Source organism: Hyperolius riggenbachi, chromosome 6 (genome assembly GCF_040937935.1).
Source record: "Hyperolius riggenbachi isolate aHypRig1 chromosome 6, aHypRig1.pri, whole genome shotgun sequence".
Lineage (NCBI taxonomy): Eukaryota > Metazoa > Chordata > Amphibia > Anura > Hyperoliidae > Hyperolius > Hyperolius riggenbachi.
The window spans coordinates 34,664,737-34,685,343 of NC_090651.1; the positions used below are offsets into that span (position 1 = coordinate 34,664,737).

The 20,607-nt window shown below is 45.5% G+C and overlaps 1 protein-coding gene across 2 annotated transcripts in view; it reads right to left on the reverse strand.

Moving 5' to 3' along the window:
• Positions 1–1,652: 1,652 nt before the first annotated feature.
• Positions 1,653–20,607, reverse strand: part of DNAI3 (dynein axonemal intermediate chain 3) — a 123,590-nt gene continuing 104,635 nt past the window's right edge. For both annotated transcript variants that reach the window (XM_068239121.1, XM_068239120.1), the window contains exons 18-23: positions 20,031–20,094; positions 16,706–16,836; positions 15,144–15,348; positions 14,245–14,336; positions 12,942–13,064; positions 1,653–1,892 (exon numbers count right to left, since the gene is read on the reverse strand). In XM_068239121.1, the coding sequence (XP_068095222.1) occupies positions 1,749–1,892; positions 12,942–13,064; positions 14,245–14,336; positions 15,144–15,348; positions 16,706–16,836; positions 20,031–20,094 (759 nt within the window). In that variant the 3' untranslated portion in view covers positions 1,653–1,748. The remainder of the gene's footprint in view (positions 1,893–12,941; positions 13,065–14,244; positions 14,337–15,143; positions 15,349–16,705; positions 16,837–20,030; positions 20,095–20,607) is intronic.

Consider the following 20,607-nt stretch of genomic DNA (forward strand, 5'->3'; position numbering starts at 1 on the left):
TGATATATTGGTTTTTGGTTGATTGGTTTCTTAAATATGTTACCTTATGCATTATATACCGTGTGGTGGTAACAAGATGATGACACTTTTCTAAATGATAGATTGATGTCTCACATCTATATTGATCAGAATCTTTTTTATATGTATACCCACGAAGATAGAGTATGGTATAGGTTCATAGACGTAGAAAACAGTAGATTATGATCAGGCAATATAACAAGGATAACACTTGCTGGAAACCAACACAAAGTCACTGGATTCTCAGGATCTCGGAAACTGGCCTATAGTCCGGCTAGTGGTGTGATGATGACGGACAGCAATGATGGCAACAGCGGAAAGCAATGCTGTCATCCTCTTCTCAAGGAGGTCATTTGTGTATCTGGGGGAGGTGAATCCACCCCTTTCATAATTTTAGACGTGTTTTAACCTATTTTATACTTGTTTGGCGCCTCTATTATCCTTGTTATCCCATAATTACTTTTCTCCTATGTTGCTGTCACTTACAGTAGGTAGTAGAAACCTGACAGAACCGGCATGTTTTGGACTAGTCCATCTCTTCATGGGGGTCTCTCAGCTTGGAATTTATTGTTTATAAAGACACTCTGAAAAGAGAAAAAAATTATACAAAGGTTCTAGCCAGCCTGCCTGCTCACCGTACACTTTTTTTTTTGGCAGTTGGACAGAGCAACTACCATTCACTAAGGACCCTTTTCCACTAGCAATCATAAATGCCAGCGATTGCTCATTCATTTTACTATGCAAATGCGATTTTTCATTTGCATTGCATTTTCCTTTATAAAATCGCTCCAGAAACAGATTGCGATTTACAAATCAAATCACTATAGTGGAAAATACTTCTCATGATTTCTATGATAAAGTAGCAACCCCAGCCATTCAAAAATCGCTACTAATTTGCAATTTTGCGATTCAGCTGTGTACTGGAAAAAGCCAGAGGCCTCGTTCACATTGCGTTCGGCTCGCGTGTCCGTTTGCGGTGGGCTTATTTTGAGGCATCTTTTCTTTCAGATTCCTGTCCCTTGAGTGGGCTATTCTTTTTTGTGGTTAGCGGTTTCCGACGCCTTTTTCCCGAGCATTTTGGTAATTCACTCCCTGACGCAAGTCAGGAAGTGAACTCTTTGATCCGGAAAAGAATGAATACACTGTATTTATTCTTAAAAACGCGAACGCAATAGCTCCACAAAGCGGTTTTGTGAGCGTTTTGCATTTTTCCTATACCTTCTATTGAGGCTGAATCTCCTCAAAATGGCTAAAGCACCTCTTATCTAAACGGATCGGGAACGAACTGCTTAGACATGAACGATCTCGTACAGCATCATTGTGTAAGCGCTTTCAGGGTGATTTTGAAAAATCGCCCGCAGTGTGGACAAGCCCTGAGTGCTTTTGAAAATGAATTTTAAAAAAACCCTGAGAATCCCCCATGAAAAGATGAGCTAGTTCAAAACCTGTCAGATTTCTACTACGGTAAGGGACAGCAGCATAGGAGAAAAATAATTTGACTCATTTAACTCTGGAAGAAACGTACTTCTTTTTTGTACGTTTACATATATTTATAATGTTATGATTTTCGCCATAGTGCCCCTTTAACTATTCATGAACAGGCGCCTGTCTCCTGCATATATAAATACAGTCAGTCATGAAAATCTCCACTTTTAATTTTCCATGCGAGAGGCATATAAAAGATCGTCTACAATAATCAGTTTGCAGCAGCACAACGTAACCCTCGTCCATCAGGATCTCACCGCAACGTCTTCAGCTTGGTTTTTTGCCCCCAGCCCGGCGAGGATCGTTTTCTCCAGCGCTAGGTACGCCTCATAATCTTTGGTTACCTCGTCCTCGAGCTGCTCCTTCGGCTTGGCTGCTGGAACAGTTTCCTTCAAATCCAAATAACAGGTTATTCGCATCGCAATCAGCACGTTGCGTATGATTCACGTGTAAAACAAACAGAAGCCGGACTGGATGACAGGAGGGCCTTTATTCCTATCTGAAGAATGTGAGTTCTAACAGGAAAGGTGCCTGCGGCTGCAACCGGCACTGTGCCAGTTACAACACTGTACAAGGCTGCCTGATCCCGCTCTATGCACTGCTCGGTAAGCCTGCGTGGCCAAACTCACACTAGGGAGGTCAGCACATTTATAAGCTTAAAGCACCACTATCATCAAAAAAGAAAATGTACCTTTTCTACTATTTCTTTAAATCCTTTAATGTAAAGCTGTATCTCTACTGCTGCATGTAAATCATTAAAGCTCTGAAACTCCAAAACTTACCTGGGGTTTCTTGCAGCCCCCTGCAGTCATCCTGTGTCCGCTCCAGCCAGCAGTGGTGACCCTCTCAAAGCTAGTGTTGGGCGAACAGTGTTCGCCACTGTTCGGGTTCTGCAGAACATCACCCTGTTCGGGTTCGGCCGAACACCTGATGGTGTTCGGCCAAACTGTTCGGCCATATGGCCGAACTAAGAGCGCATGGCCGAACGTTACCCGAACGTCCGGCTAGCGCTGTGATTGGCCGAACGGGTCACGTGTAGTGTTGGGCGAACATCTAGATGTTCGGGTTCGGGCCGAACATGGCCGAACTCCGAACATAATGGAAGTCAATGGGGACCCGAACTTTCGTGCTTTGTAAAGCCTCCTTATATGCTACATACCCCAAATTTACAGGGTATGTGCACCTTGGGAGTGGGTACAAGAGGAAAAAAAATTTAGCAAAAAGAGCTTATAGTTTTTGAGAAAATCGATTTTAAAGTTTCAAAGGGAAAACTGTCTTTTAAATGCGGGAAATGTCTGTTTTCTTTGCACAGGTAACATGCTTTTTGTCGGCATGCAGTCATAAATGTAATACATATAAGAGGTTCCAGGAAAAGGGACCGGTAACGCTAACCCAGCAGCAGCACACGTGATGGAACAGGAGGAGGGTGGCGCAGGAGGAGAAGGCCACGCTTTGAGACACAACAACCCAGGCCTTGCATGAGGACAAGAAGCGTGCGGATAGCAATTTGCATTTTGTCGCCATGCAGTCATAAATGTAATACAGATGAGAGGTTCAATAAACAGGGACCAGAAACGCTAACCCATCACAGATGTTCATTGTTCATGTTACTTGGTTGGGGTCCGGGAGTGTTGCGTAGTCGTTTCCAATCCAGGATTGATTCATTTTAATTTGAGTCAGACGGTCTGCATTTTCTGTGGAGAGGCGGATACGCCGCCGATCTGTGACGATGCCTCCGGCAGCACTGAAACAGCGTTCCGACATAACGCTGGCTGCCGGGCAAGCCAGCACCTCTATTGCGTACATTGCCAGTTTGCGCCAGGTGTCTAGCTTCGATACCCAATAGTTGAAGGGTGCAGATGGATTGTTCAACACAGCTACGCCATCTGACATGTAGTCCTTGACCATCTTCTCCAGGCGATCGGTGTTGGAGGTGGATCTGCACGCTTGCTGTTCTGTGTGCTGCTGCATGGGTGTCAGAAAATTTTCCCACTCCAAGGACACTGCCGATACCATTCCCTTTTGGGCACTAGCTGCGGCTTGTGTTGTTTGCTGCCCTCCTGGTCGTCCTGGGTTTGCGGAAGTCAGTCTGTCGGCGTACAACTGGCTAGAGGAGGGGGAGGATGTCAATCTCCTCTCTAAAGTCTCCACAAGGGCCTGCTGGTATTCTTCCATTTTGACCTGTCTGGCTCTTTCTTCAAGCAGTTTTGGAACATTGTGTTTGTACCGTGGATCCAGAAGGGTATAAACCCAGTAATTGGTGTTGTCCAGAATGCGCACAATGCGTGGGTCGCGTTCAATGCAGTCCTAGGCCGAAGAGGTCATAGCCTAGGGTCACAAAACCTGTTTATTTGGGCAATTTCAATGGTGGCGAGTCTGACGTACATAAATCGCAGCAATGGCCGTTAGCAACGTCTGAATCTCACGAAATGTCTCATGCAGGTAGAAGACCTATTGTTAGACTTGGGCTCCAAAGATGGGTTCCCTACATCTCTGCAAACCAGAGTTACAGGGCTCCAAATTTGGTAAAATCCCCCATAGGCTTTCATTGGGCCTCCTATTTACAGTTCCAAAATCTCACATCTTTTCAAAGGGCAATTACTCAGCAGTGGCAAATTTTCTAGCATTGTAGGGACCCTTAGGGGGAACATGACTGGTGAGTTTCGGGCCCCTAAGCCGAAGAGGTCATAGCCTAGGGTCACAAAAACCTGTTTATTTGGGCTATTTCAATGGTAGTGATGGTGACGTACATAAATCGCAGCAATGGCCGTTAGCAACGTCTGAATCTCACGAAATGTCTCATGCAGGTAGAAGACATATTGTTAGACTTGGATTCCAAAGATGGGGTCCCTACATCTCTGCAAACCAGAGTTACAGGGGTCCAAAATTGGTAAAATCCCCCATAGGATTTTATTGCCTCCCTATTTCACTTTCCAAAATCTCACATCTTTTCAAAGGGCAATGGCTCAGCAGTACCAAATTTTCTAGCATTGTAGGGACCCTTAGGGGGATCATGACTGGTGAGTTTTGCAACTGCTGAGCCATTGCCCTTTGAAATGGTGTGAGATTTTGGAACGGTAAATAGGAGGCCCAATGAAAGCCTATGGGGGATTTTACCAATTTTGGACCCCTGTAACTCTGGTTTGCAGAGATGTAGGGACCCCATCTTTGGAATCCAAGTCTAACAATATGTCTTCTACCTGCATGAGACATTTCGTGAGATTCAGACTTTGCTAACGGCCATTGCTGCGATTTATGTACGTCACCATCACTACCATTGAAATAGCCCAAATAAACAGGTTTTTGTGACCCTAGGCTATGACCTCTTCGGCCTAGGGGCCCGAAACTCACCAGTCATGTTCCCCCTAAGGGTCCCTACAATGCTAGAAAATTTGGTACTGCTGAGCCATTGCCCTTTGAAAAGATGTGAGATTTTGGAAAGTGAAACAGGGAGGCAATGAAATCCTATGGGGGATTTTACCAATTTTGGACCCGTGTAACTCTGGTTTGCAGAGATGTAGGGACCCCATCTTTGGAATCCAAGTCTAACAATATGTCTTCTACCTGCATGAGACATTTCGTGAGATTCAGACTTTGCTAACGGCCATTACTGCGATTTATGTACGTCACCATCACTACCATTGAAATAGCCCAAATAAACAGGTTTTTGTGACCCTAGGCTATGACCTCTTTGGCCTAGGGGCCCGAAACTCACCAGTCATGTTCCCCCTAAGGGTCCCTACAATGCTAGAAAATTTGCCACTGCTGAGTAATTGCCCTTTGAAAAGATGTGAGATTTTGGAACTGTAAATAGGAGGCCCAATGAAAGCCTATGGGGGATATTACCAAATTTGGAGCCCTGTAACTCTGGTTTGCAGAGATGTAGGGAACCCATCTTTGGAGCCCAAGTCTAACAATATGTCTTCTACCTGCATGAGACATTTCGTGAGATTCAGACGTTGCTAACGGCCATTGCTGCGATTTATGTACGTCAGACTCGCCACCATTGAAATTGCCCAAATAAACAGGTTTTGTGACCCTAGGCTATGACCTCTTCGGCCTAGGACTGCATTGAACGCGACCCACGCATTGTGCGCATTCTGGACAACACCAATTACTGGGTTTATACCCTTCTGGATCCACGGTACAAACACAATGTTCCAAAACTGCTTGAAAAAGCCAGACAGGTCAAAATGGAAGAATACCAGCAGGCCCTTGTGGAGACTTTAGAGAGGAGATTGACATCCTCCCCCTCCTCTAGCCAGTTGTACGCCGACAGACTGACTTCCGCAAACCCAGGACGACCAGGAGGGCAGCAAACAACACAAGCCGCAGCTAGTGCCCAAAAGGGAATGGTATCGGCAGTGTCCTTGGAGTGGGAAAATTTTCTGACACCCATGCAGCAGCACACAGAACAGCAAGCGTGCAGATCCACCTCCAACACCGATCGCCTGGAGAAGATGGTCAAGGACTACATGTCAGATGGCGTTGCTGTGTTGAACAATCCATCTGCACCCTTCAACTATTGGGTATCGAAGCTAGACACCTGGCGCAAACTGGCAATGTACGCAATAGAGGTGCTGGCTTGCCCAGCAGCCAGGGTTATGTCGGAACGCTGTTTCAGTGCTGCCGGAGGCATCGTCACAGATCGGCGGCGTATCCGCCTCTCCACAGAAAATGCAGACCGTCTGACTCAAATTAAAATGAATCAATCCTGGATTGGAAACGACTACGCAACACTCCCGGACCCCAACCAAGTAACATGAACAATGAACATCTGTGATGGGTTAGCGTTTCTGGTCCCTGTTTATTGAACCTCTCATCTGTATTACATTTATGACTGCATGGCGACAAAATGCAAATTGCTATCCGCACGCTTCTTGTCCTCATGCAAGGCCTGGGTTGTTGTGTCTCAAAGCGTGGCCTTCTCCTCCTGCGCCACCCTCCTCCTGTTCCATCACGTGTGCTGCTGCTGGGTTAGCGTTACCGGTCCCTTTTCCTGGAACCTCTTATATGTATTACATTTATGACTGCATGCCGACAAAAAGCATGTTACCTGTGCAAAGAAAACAGACATTTCCCGCATTTAAAAGACAGTTTTCCCTTTGAAACTTTAAAATCGATTTTCTCAAAAACTATAAGCTCTTTTTGCTAAAAAAATTTTTCCTCTTGTACCCACTCCCAAGGTGCACATACCCTGTAAATTTGGGGTATGTAGCATGTAAGGAGGCTTTACAAAGCACAAAAGTTCGGGTCCCCATTGACTTCCATTATGTTCGGAGTTCGGGTCGAACACCCGAATATCGCGGCCATGTTCGGCCTGTTCGGCCCGAACCCGAACATCTAGATGTTCGCCCAACACTACTCAAAGCTGGCCAGCCATGCTCCTCCTCACCGCATCCCTGTGCACCTCGGTGTACTGCGCAAAATCGCTACTGTGCATGCGCAGGATGATCCCGGCAACAGGAGCATGATCAGGGTGTGCGTGGCTTAGGCCCGTGCATGTGCAGTAGCCTGTGACTGGCCAGCTTTGAGGGGGTCACCGCTGTGAGCTGAAGGATGGCACAACCACAGGATGTCTGCAGGGAGGCTTCAAGAAGTCCAGTTAAATTGAACTGCTTTTTTTGTAGACTTAAAGTGAACCTAAAGCCGATAAAAAAAAATGAGATTAACTCACCTGGGGCCTCCCTCAGCCCCCTGCAGCCGATCGGTGCCCTCGCAGCTCCGCTCCGATGTCCCAGGACCCGCCGGCGAGCACTTCCGGTTTCGCCGTCACTCGCCGTCACCGGCCGACAGGCATGGGAACGCGAGTGATTGTTCGCGTTCCCAGCCTGTATATCGTCCCCTATGCTGCTATTGCGGCCTCCTGGCCGCAATAGCAGCATAGGGGGCGATATACAGGCTGGGAACGCGAACAATCACTCGCGTTCCCATGCCTGTCGGCCGGTGACGGCGAAACCGGAAGTGCTCACCGGCGGGTCCTGGGACATCGGAGCGGAGCTGCGAGGGCACCGATCGGCTGCAGGGGGCTGAGGGAGGCCCCAGGTGAGTTAATCTCATTTTTTTTTTATCGGCTTTAGGTTCACTTTAAAGAGACACTGAAGTGAAAAAAAAAATGATGATATGATTTGTATGTGTAGTACAGCTAAGAAATAAAATATTAAGATCAGATATATCAGTCTAATTGTTTCCAGTACAGGAAGAGTTAAGAAACTAGTTATCTCTATGCAAAAAAGCCATTAATCTCTACAGTCCTGGAGAGGGCTGTTATCTGACTTTTATTATCTCAACTGTAAGTGAACTAATTACTTTTTCTCTGCCAGAGGAGAGGTCATTAGTTCACAGACTACTCTGAAAGAATCATTTTGAATGCTGAGTGTTGTGTAATCTGCACATATTAGAGAATGATGCAATGTTAGAAAAAACACTGTATACCTGAAAATAAAAATATGAGGATATTTTCTTTGCTGCTAACCTTCTAGTAATTATTCATAGTACACAACCAATTCACTATATAATTTTTTTTTTTTTGCTTCAGTGTCTCTTTAAGTAATCCATTAAAAAAGTACTGATTAACTACTTCAAGATCGCCTAACGCCAATTGGTGTCAAGTCCTGGAGCTGCAGTTTGACAGGAAATGGCCGCGCGCATGTGCTATCGTTCCCTGCCAGTTCACGGAGCGGATCTCCGTGATTAGCCTGCTAGTCTCCGATCGCAGCTAGCAGGCTGTTTGTAAATGAAAGGGAAAAGAAATCCCCCTTGTTTACAACTGTTCAGCGCTGCGGTCCCTGGCAGATCTGTACAAGATCGCCGATCCCCGGCCTGTGATTGGCAGATCGCTGTCCTGTTCCAATTCAAGTGACAGAAGGGGAGGGAGGGATAAGCAGCCTATACAGCCTGAGGGAAAAAAAACAAACCACGGCTACAGCGATCAGACCCCTCTGGTGGCATCTCCCTTTAGGGACAAAAAAAAAAAGAGGTGAGTCCGATCGCTGGGCTGTGCAGGAGGCTGAAGAAACTGCACAGCCCAGCTGAGCTAAAAACAGGCTGGTCGTTAGGAGGGGGGGTTAACACTGTGGTCGTCAAGTGGTTGAAGGACACATCCGAGAAGATTAAAAATAAATTCCACTTACTTGGGGACTCCTTCAGCCACTGCCAGACATCCACAGTTCCGCTGGTGGTCCGGGGTCCCCTCTGGCGCAAGATGCCGACTGTGCCTGTGCAAGCGGCTCTCAGAGTTGCGCTAATGTCATCCAGACTGTACTGCGCAGTTGCACTAGTTCTACACCTGCACAGTACAGCCCTGATGACGTCAGTGTGACTCAGTGAGCTGCACCGTGGAACGCAAGAAAATGCAGGCAGATCTACCTGGCGAGGTCGGCTTCTGCAGCAAAGGACAGCGGGAGCCACCGGAGGCACATGTCAGCTGCCAGGAGCTGGAAGAAGCCTCAGGTAAGTGGATTTCTTTTTTTTTAATAGTTCCTCGGACGTTCTCTTTAACCTGTTGCCAACCGCGTCACGCTGATGGGAGTGGCCGCGGCGGCAGCCCCAGGCCCGCCGATCGGCGTAAGGTCCAGTGAGCCTATTTTGCAGGAGATCAGACGCGCATCTCCGCTTGGTAGGCGGTGCACCACCCCACCTTCAGTCTCAGCAGCGATCGCCGTTAGCATACTGTCAGATGCCAAAACCGCCGTCTGATTACCCCGTACAGCACTAAGGCAGCGCTGTACTGGGGACAGTCGTGTGACACGGCTGTCCCCTCCAGAGGCTCAGGGGTGATCGGCTGTCATAGGCTGAAGCCTATGACAGCTGATCATGGGGATTGGCTGGAAGGGGAATACAAAAATAGTGAAATTTAATAAAACATTTTATTTACAATAAATAAAAAACAATCTTGGGGGCGATCAGACCCCAACAACAGAAATCTCTGCTGGGGAGGAGAAAAGGTGGGGGGATCACTTGTGTGCTGACATGTGAAGCCATGCAGCGAGGCCTTAAAGCTGCAGTGGCCTATTTCTTGAAAAATGGCCGGGTTTTTAGGGGGGTTTAAAGAGAACCTAAACTGAGAAGGATATGGATTCTTCCTTTTAAAATAATACCAGTTCTCTGACTCTCCTGCTGATCCTGTGTCGCTAATACTTTTAGCCACAGCCCCTGAACAAGCATGCAGATCTGGTGCCCTGACTGAAGTCAGACTGGATTAGCTGCATGCTTGTTTCAGGTGTGTGACTCGACCACCACTGCAGCCAAAGACATCAGGGGGACTGCCAGGCAACTGGTATTGTTTAAAAGGAAACATCCATATCCCTCTTAGTTTAGGTTCCCTTTAACACTGCGATCCTCAAGTGGTTAAATACATGTGCACATACACTTATTAGTACATTTCTCCTGGATTAAAATGCACTATAAATTCCCTTTTTCCTACGGTATGTTGCTGTAAGATTGCAGACTAGTCCATCTCCTCATGGGAAAGTTTCAAGGTCTTCTTTATTTTCCGTAAGATGGAAACTTCGTCAGTAGGGATGATGAATGGGATACCAATATTTCCAAGCCATTTTTTTTTTCCTTTTTTTTTTTTGCAATCCCAAGTTAAATAATCGTACTCAATGCCAAGCCGCTGCAGCTAAAGCAAATAAAATTTTGGGATGCATTAAAAGGGAAATAAAAACTCGAGATGCTAGCATAATATTGCCCCTGTTTAGCTCTCTAGTAAGGCCACATCTGGAATATAAGAGGAAAAAGAGGGGCGCTCTCAGCTTCAAGATGCAATGTTAGATGTAAGTCTAGGACAGGTCTCACCTGTTTAGAGTGTGGCCAGTACAGCGTACATGGCCGCGATAGGCGTCTGTCCCTCTCTGCCGAGCCGGGGACGCGTTTCACGGAGGATCAACCTCCGCTTTTTCAAGTCTGTTACACTTACACAAGAAGGGAGGGGAGCCATTTTATACAAGTATCATCAAAAGCAGCAACCAATAACCAAAGTAAGTGTAAGTGTAACAGACTTGAAAAAGCGGAGGTTGATCCTCCGTGAAACGCGTTGTCAATTTTAATAAATACTAGCCCCATTCACTCCTATGGTGGCTGCCTTTTTATTATTATTACCCAGTTTTTAATTCCCAGTGCCCAGGAGCCGCTCGCAGTAGAACTGTAAGAAGCGAGCGTGCATCCTGGTTTCCGTGGCTACCATCTAGCAGGAGGGAGTGACGTCACATCCGCCCTATCGTTATTGGAGAGCCCGGTCCCCGGCTCGGCAGAGAGGGACAGACGCCTATCGCGGCCATGTACGCTGTACTGGCCACACTCTAAACAGGTGAGACCTGTCCTAGACTTACATCTAACATTGCATCTTGAAGCTGAGAGCGCCCCTCTTTTTCCTCTTGTTTTCCTCAGTGGCATTTGGGAGCAGCCGAGCGACAAGCGGGTGGCCTGATCGCATCTGGGGTACTTCCACTGCCCCGTCTCCTCCACTTACATCTGAAATATGGAATTCAGTTCTGTGCACCACATTACAGGAAAGATATTGCAGTCTTAGAGCAGGTGTAGAGACGAGCAACAAAATTGATACGTGGGATGGAAGGTCTCGCTTACCAAGAAAGGTTAGATAAACTGGGTTTATTTAGTCTAGAGAAAAGACGCCTTAGAGGGGATCTAATTAACATGTATAAATACATCAGAGGGCAATATAAAAGCTTGGCGGATGAGCTTTTTGTCCCTAGGGCTTCTCAAAGGACTAGAGGACATGATCTGCGCATGGAGGAAAAACGTTTTAGCCATTTATTTAGAAAAGGGTTCTTTACAGTAACAGTGATTAAGATGTGGAATGCATTGCCACAGGAAGTAGTTATGGCAAACTCTATACCTGCATTTAAAGGGGGCTTAGATACTTTCCTTGCGTTGAAAGACATCCATGGCTAAAATTACTAGGTAATGTCCAGTGATATTGGAGGTTAAAAGAGTACATAAGGAAGTTAAGAGTACAAAAAAATAATAAATGGGCCTGCAAAGATAGCCATGAGGGTATGATGCAGTTTTTGTTATTTTTCTGACATGTACGCCATACTATTAATATTGTATAGCACTGTATGTACCCATGCACTTTGATTTCCCTGATGAAGCCCCCATTTTTAGGGGGGTGAAACATGTTGGGTTGTGGTGGGGTGATGTGTTAGTAATAGCAAATAGTGGCTCAGAGGGCACACTCTAGGTGGGTACATTTTGATACAGCCACCTGTTTGGCCTACAAACTATAATTGCCTCTGCCAGATCAGTCTAATGGTGCCTATACATAGTACCATTTTTATCGAATTCATCGATTAGATGATTTTGTTCGATTATTCCTTTAGATTGAATATAAAGATTATTCCTACACGTCCGATCAGATTTTTATAGAGAAAAAAAAACAGATAATTGTTCATTTTGTTGATCGAAAAAAAACAACAACTGGAAAATAAAAATATTTTATTGTACCGTGTATGGCAGTGATAGCTAACCTTGGCACTCCAGCTGTAGTGGAACTACAAGTCTCATGAGGCATTGCAATACTCTGACAGCTCTAAGCATAACTCAGGGAGGCAGAGGCATGATGGGATTTGTAGTTTTGTCACAGCTGGAGTGCCAAGGTTAGCCATTACTGGTGTATGGGCACCATTAAATCAGTAGGATTAGGCTTACTATGCCAATGAAAAATAAACACATATATAAGTAGATAAATACTGTACTTGATCTACTTACCGTACATGTTATGTAAGTAGATCAAGTATTTATCTACTGTCCACGTTTTGATTTTAGTGAATGTTATATAGTAAATGAAGAGAATTCTGTTCCTGGTGGGCGGCATGTCTTTTTGCCCACAGTTTAGGCTAAATCCTGATGTCATTTCTGCCCTTTACTTTTTTCTTTTCTCCTTCAATTGATTAAGTCACCTCAGCCTTGCTTGTAAACACAAGTGTGTAGGGGATCGTGTTTCAGATAAGCAGCTGGCAGGGAAATAAAGGGAAGAGGAGGAATATATTATAGATATAAAGAACTCCCAACATGCAACTGTTTGGCTCTGACTACTAAAGGGCCAGTGCTCCTAAGGTATGTGATAACTCCAAATCATAACAGCAGAAAAAGCTTTGAATGCAGGATTAGCATCTTTATCACTTAATACACTCAGACCAGTTGCTGTTGAAATTTGATTTTTATGTTGACGCACCCGCTTTAAGCTGCCATAATAAGGATCTTTATCATTGAAGGCCTACTATTTAATATTTTTTTGTACTCTTTTAATATGTATTCAGTTAAAGCTAATAACTTAATCAGAAACTGTTTAAATGTGGTTGGGTGGACAGCACTTTTAGGTTTCAGATACAGTAAGTTGTAGTAAACTACGCCCACACTAGCATCTGAGAACGAGCGATCAGACAGTGGAGGTTACTTGGGGAAATCCAGCTTACAGTTTTCTTGCTGATTTCCTTCAGCTCCAGCGACCTCTTCTCCGCCGCTCGGAAGATTTGCCTCTGTCCGTAGTACTCCAGATGCTTTACTTCTCTCTCAAAGTAATGCTGCACGCTGCTCTTCTGTAAGGGAGGAGGAGAGGACTGCTTTACATGGACACTTCTGATTGGTCAGTATTATTTATGTATTGTATTTATAAAGCACCAACATATTATGCAGCGCTGGGTGCAGTACATCTGATATTCCAACAGCTTGCATAATAGGACCACTACAGCGAAAAAAAAGTAAGCAGTTAAAATCTGACATAACTGACAGGTTTTGGACTAGTCCATATCCTCATGGGGGATTCTCAGGGATTTATTTGTTTTCAAAAGCATTTCCTGAATGGCAGTTGCGAAGTCTAACTCCCAAAATAGTCAGATACCAACCAGCCCCCCTGCTCATTATTTTGACTTAGCAACTTCTGTTCAGGAAATGCTTTTGAAAACAAAAGAAAACCCTGAGAATCCCCATGGGAAGATGGACTATTCCAAAACTTGTCTGTTCTGTCAGATTTTAAATGCTCATTTTTTTTCGCTGTAGTGGTCCTCTAAATGGACCACGGTACTTCCTGGGCACTTTTAGTATTTTGCAACCAAGTGAGTAATGCTTTATGGGGAAAAAAAATTCCTTATAGCTCAATACTACTGTTGCCTTAGCAAAACACCTTTTTTCGGTGATTTGATTTCTCATCTCGGGGTAGTTTTTAGGCATAGGCAAAGCAGGCAGTTGCATAGGGTGACACCTGCAGGAAGGGGCACCACACTGCTATTCATAGCCATATTAGCTGGTTACTGAACGAGTGCTGCGGAAGATGGCCGCTCCGTACTGCACATGCGTGAGCGCGCTCTCGTGCACATTTGCGTAACGCTGATGTTAACGTTGGGATTACTTTGTCCATTGAGATGGAGCGCGGCGGCTGTAGTGGGAAAGGAGTCAGCACTTTTTTAATATTGCGATCGCTCTCAATTCATGAAAGAGATTCATGCACCGATTTTGCGTTTACCGCGAATTGACGGCGATCGCCACAGTGAGATCACTCCCATATACTTTATATTACACTAGCGCTTAAAAAAAAGCACTGGCGATTCGGTGTTTAGAGGTAAACACCCGCTAATCGCAGTAGTGTGAATGGGCCCCAAATCTCCCCCACAGTCCTTCCTGTCTCCAGGCTGAACTAGAGAGAGAACCGGGAATGCTGAACACCAAATATTGTGCAATATTACAAATCAAACCTCCCAGCCCGCCTGTCCCTGCACCAACCTCGTTCCCAGAGGGGTGGCGGAGGGTCCACGGGATCTCCAGAACGTGAAGCGTCCCGCTGTCATCAGACAAGGCCAGAAAGTGCTGCTTGGCTGCAATAGGAACAATAACACTGAGAATGGCAGACATAATAAAAGATAAGCGTGGAACGTATTATTGCTGCAATGTCATTCAGAGATCATCACTCCAAGAAAAGTAATTTTACAGTAATTGTCAACAGCAGCCTAACAACTATCTAACGGGTTTGAGCAAAATACTTCTATGTATACGATTTTCTCATATAAAACATACCTCATGCCACATATAAGTTACACAACGTGATCTTCCTCGTCTCATGTGATGGCTCAGCTATGTCCAGGAAGGTCCTGTGCAGGGGGCAGAGTGTGCAGAGAGCGGAATGTGCAGGGGCAGAGTGTGCAAGGAGTATGCAGGGGGCAGAGTGTGCAGGGGGCAGAGTGTGCAGAGAGCAGAGTGTGCAGAGGGCGGAGTTTGCAGGGGCAGAGTGTGCAGAAGGGTGAGGGGGCAGAGTGTGCAGTGGGCGGACTTTGCAGGGGCAGAGTGTGCAGGGGTGGAGTGTACAAGGAGTATGCAGGGGGCAGAGTGTGCAGAGAGCAGAGTGTGCAGAGGGCGGGGTTTGCAGGGGCAGAGTGTGCAGAAGGGTGGGGGGGCAGAGTGTGCAGTGGGCGGACTTTGCAGGGGCAGAGTGTGCAGGGGTGGAGTGTGCATGGGACAGAGTATGCACAGGGCAGAATGTGCAGGGTGTGTGCAGGGGGCAGAGTATGCAGGCGGTGCGAGTAGTGGGTCTCAGGCCACAAGGTTAAAGAACCGCCCCACCTCTACAATAGTAGATATTTTTAGTGTTGTCCTCTCTGTAGCCTCGACTCCTCAGAACCCCTTACCAGAAGCTATCCAGGGTCTGATGTAAGTAATGGCTGCCGCTGAGATGTTCTGGGTCTGGGACGGCTCGTGTGTCTTCTCCAGAATGTCCCATATCTCCACGTTGCCATCCTCCTTCCCGATGAAGAAGACCCCCGGCCTGGAGAGAGACCAGTGCGCTGACGTGTATCTCTTGCCTGAGCAGCAGGACTGCAGGATGGGGCCACTCTGAGGGGACAACATGCTCTGCTGAGGAAACCGTGACTTATATACAAGTCCCACAACCGCCATTCCATTCGCAGATACACAGCGTATATAATGTGTCCTCCCACTGGAACGTACCATATATATTGTTATAGAGAACTAAACAACTGGAAATTTTAAAATGTATCAAAGAAACGAATTACCAGAGGAGGTCAATGAGATCTAAGCATTCTGACTTCCAATCCATACAAATGTATGCAACTTGTAACAAGGCCAATCAGAATTGTCAAAAAGTATAGTTGATTGGTCCAATTCATAGGCCTAACAACAGCCAATCATTTTCCAAAGTCACATTTGTTATAGGGCGATCACCTCGGGGTAGTTAACCCTTTTCTACCCAGTAATAATTCCAATTACGTCATTCGGTATACAGGTAGTCCCCGGTTAACGAACGAGATTGGGACTGTAGGTTCGTTCTTAACCTGAATCTGTTCTTAACCACTTGCCGACCAGGGCTTTCTGCACTGATCGGTGCTGCGTGGGCTCTCCAGCCCGCAGCACCGATCAGGAGTGAGCCAGGGCGATCAGACTACCCCCCTTTTTTCCCCACTAGGGGGATGTCCTGCTGGGGGGGTCTGATCGCCGCCGGCTGCAGTTGCTTAGCGGGGGGGGGGCTCTTCAAAGCCCCCCTCCGCAGCGTTCTCCGCCGTCTCTCCCGCTTCCTCCCTCTCCCTCCCCCTGTGAGCTGCGCAGGACGGATTTCCGTCCTGCGCATTGAAGGATAGGCTTCAGCCTATCATATGCCGGCGATCCCCGGCCAATCAGAGGCCGGGGATCGCTGATCTGCCTTACGGCGCTGCTGCGCAGCAGCGCCATATGATGTAAACAGCGGGGATTTCTTCCCCGCCTGTTTACATTTTGCCGGGCGAGCCGCGATCGGCGGCTCTCCGGCTGTTCACGGAGACACCCTCCGTGAACTGACATGGAAAGGCCGGTTGATCGAGCGGCCGTTTCCATGGTAACCCGCAGACGACCAGTTTACGCCAATCGGCGTTAGCTGGTCGTCAAGAGGTTAAGTCGGAACATTGTGCCATCTCTGTCCCCTGTACCTCCTCTGTGCCTCCAGTGTCACCTCTGCCCCCTGTACCTGCTTATACAAGTTTAAAAGCCATTTTTTCTTTTAATTTTCTCAAAACCTACAAGTCCAATTTGAAAAAACATTTGTGACTTGTTACCATGGAAACACAGAATCCATGCCGTACGTATCGGTGGGACGTTCGTAAGTCGGGTGTTCATAAGTCGGGGACTACCTGTATATGTAATGTGTACTATTTGCACTGTGAAAATAATTCTAATATGTGCAGGTTATTTTAATACTTACAGTTACACCTTCCTTCCATAGAGCAAAGTTCCACTTGCCAACAGAGAGCACAATGTCCTTCAGGAACGGGGACCTCTGCACAGTGTGCACCAGGCCGTCATGGGTAATGTGTGCCTGGCTGGGCTTAGAGCCTGGTGATATCAGAACACAAAGAGGCTGAAGTTAACAAAAGTGACATCTGATACAAACATTACAGAGTACCCAGCAAGCTCATGGTGAACCAGAACTCCTAGGAGTGTGTAAGGGGCTGAAAGGGATCAAAAAGCCTCCTTACTAACATGCTATGTAAAGCAGAAATTTGCCTTCTTAAAGAGAATCTGTATTCTAAAATTCTTTCAATAAAAAGCATACCATTCTATTCCTTATGTTCTCCTGGGCCCCTCTGTGCTGTTTCTGCCACTCCCTGCTGCAATCCTGGCTTGTAATTGCCAGTTTTATGCAGTGTTTACAAACAAAAGACATGGCAAGAGATACGCTGAGAGTAGCTCAGTGTGTGAGTCATACAGAGTGTGCAGGGGGCCTGGAGAGGGTGTGTATAGCTTCTATCCAATTACAAGCAGCACAGCACATTCCAGCCTGACTGCCTCAGCCCGACAGAGGAGAGGAGATTAGATCATATAACAGAGATAATACAGCCACTGTGCAACTAGGAAAGGCTGCAGTTAGACAGACCACATTAGAACAGGTATAGGAACTTATAGGATAGAAGAAATAAGGCTGAAAATTTTGTTACAGAGTCTCTTTAATGAAGGTATTTGTGATTATTCAGGTTGGAGTGAGCATATGATGTCTCCCACAATGCATCACTGCTGAATATGCAAATCATCCATGTTATGTCCTTGATGCTAGCCACACCTCCATAACCGCTGGAATGCAAAGATGTGTCAGTTTGTTAATTGTACAGAGCCACAATAATCCAGCATGCTAACAGACTGTTTCAGACTGGCTGGTCCTCATCAGTGTATGGCATGGCTTAATGTGGTTCTATGGGGTAGGACTTGAAACACACAGATTGCCCAGCAAGCTTTACAGGAACACACATGAAGCAGGAGGCCTGAGTAACCAATCAGGATCTTTGCTTCATTCAACAGCTAAAACTGGGCTCAGTCACAGCCATGGCACATGCTCTGTCCTGTCCTTATAACTCCTCTATTAAGCTCTTAAGGCTGGGAGCATTCTGTACATGCCCAGCATGCTCTACAGCCACAGCTGCCATACACAGTCACTCGGAACAGCAATCGAGTAGGTGTGTGGACAGGACAGAGCACGCTCTGTGGCCTAGTAAGTAAGGGAAAATTTGCCACACATCCCTTGCAAGGCATCTTCCTACTGCTTACAGGCATAGCAGGCTGGTAACTAGAACTGAGGGGGACCCACATGCTCACCAATTTCTATGGTTGGATTGTGAGGTCTAGTAAAGCTCTAGTGACAAACCCCACACTGTTTTGTTTCCCTACCTCGATGCTTAACTGGTTAAAATAAGAATAAACTCAGTTAAAATAAAATGTAAGTACTCACTCTCTTAGTTACATAAAAGAACATTTGAAAGCATTCTCTGTGTGAAAAAACATTAACTTTCTAGGCAGAGAGCAGTAAAACTATGTACTGCTGCTCTGCTGATCGGCAAATTTAATCATTGCAGGTCAGGAGAACTCTTTTCCTGGTCTATAGGGTTTTTCTCTTTGGTGATTCTTGTAAGGGCCCAGAATACCTAGGTAAGACGTAGGGAGGGGCCGGGAGCCCAATGGTGCAGTATCGTCAGGTATAGGGAGGATAAACTCATAAATATATACTAACAAAGGTGGGTTGCAGTTCCTGCAACCACCTTATAGTCCTGCAGGGAATTAACGTCCCTGCTCGGTACTGCAGATCCTGCTGGATACTGGATGGTCGCTCTCCTGTAGTACAATAGACTTTCCAGAAAAACTGCAAAGCTATAACCTCCAAAGGAGGTCTGACTGGTAGTGGGTAGGATGGAGGCACCCAATGTGTGTTCTATTTTAGTATTTTTAAATACAAATAAAAATATTTTACATAATAAAAATAGAGGTAATTGCTTACCTCTCCAAAAGATAAAGACACCAGTTCAACTGGAAAAAGTTTTTATTCAAAAAGCAATCTGACAACGCGTTTCACAGGCCATGGCCCGCTTCCTCAGGTCAATACAAAATGCCGTAATAGCATAGGGGATAGAGTGCAGACACCTTTAATGTCAAGTGGGCCATGACCTGTGAAACCCGTTTGTCAGATTGCTTTTTGAGTAAAAACCTTTTTTGCAGTTGAACTGGTGTCTAAATCTTCTAAAGAGGTAAGCTCTCTTTTTATTATATAATTTTTTTATTTGTATTTAAAAATACTAAAATAGAATGCACATTGGGCGCCTCCATCCTGCCCACTACTATTCCTGGTCTCCTCACTCTTCTTCCTCACTCCCTCCTAGTCTGAAGTTACTCAGCCATTGCCACAGAAATGTGTCTATTCAGCAGAGGAGGGGAGGGGGAGCCGAGTGAAGGGACCAAGCAGAGAGATTAGAGACGGCACTGATTACATTTCCAAGATTGGGTTGAGATTTCCAGAGATTGGGTTGTGATACTGAGGAGTGATATTATTATTGATATTAATGATTTATAAAGCGCCAACACATTCCGTGGCGCTGTACAAAGTAGAAAAATAAACAAGGGGAACATAATGATACAGACAATGATATACATCAAATATGGACGATGGTACAAAATACAGAACTGGTGATTACAATGATAGATGTAACATGACGAATAAAATGTATAACAGAGTGCAAGCTATGAAAATAATAACAAAATCCAAGGCACAAAAGGGTGATAGAGTCCCGCCTTTGTGAGCTTACAATCGAAAGGAAATGGGGGGGGGGGGACAAGAGTTGGGAAAGTATGCAGTATACATACAGGCAGTGTGTGTTTAGGTTATCTAATAAGGAGTAAAACTTGACGAGAGGTTGAAGGGGGAATAGTCTAAGGTAGAGCGTATGCTTGTCAGAAAAAGTGAGTTTTGAGGAAGTGTTTAAAGATTTCAAAGGTTGGAGAGTGACTGATGTGCTGTGGAAGGGCATTCCAGAGGAGGGGTGAGGCACATGATAAGTCTTGTATATGTGAATGCTAGGAGGTGATTCTAGAGGAGGACAAAAGACGCTCATGTGCAGATCTGAGATGTCGGTTTTGTTGGTGACTGGAAACAAGTGAGGAAATGATAGCAATGAGAGTGGCAGTATGGCACTGGGGGAAAGATAGCGAGGATTAGTGAGTGGTAGAGAGGGACATGACGATATAGAAATACAATATCTCATACTTACTAATGAACCTTCCTGTGTCTCCATCCTTCTCCATTTTCCAGTCTGTGTACACCAATTCCCCATCCTGCAGTAACAGTGCACAGAAATGGATGTCTTTAAAGGAAGCCTTAAAAGTAGTTCCTGATCATTAACCACTTCCTGCCCCATGACGTGAAAATAAGTCTGCACTTCCCTCCCTACAAAATCTTAGATAACACTGTTTATTTATCTCTGAGCTGATAACAATGCTACACAGTTGTAAAGGAATGACAGCAAACATCTCTCTTCCTCCCAGGAAATTCAATGGCCAGAGTAATGTGTAAACAAGTGTAAAACAAACATTCCAGGAGCATACAGATGTAACAAGAGAGTACGGTATATACAATGTGTTACTAATACATATTAAAACTAATGAACTGTTTAAATAAACAGGAGAGATAGACAAATAAAATGTGTGGGTTTAAATGTACAATAGAAGCTATTTACATTAAAGCTATAATTTTTGAAAGTGGATAACTTGTGTATTTTTCACTGTTTTCCTAATTTTCCTTTTAAAATACATAGAAAATAAGGTAATTAATAAAAACAAATATCAGCC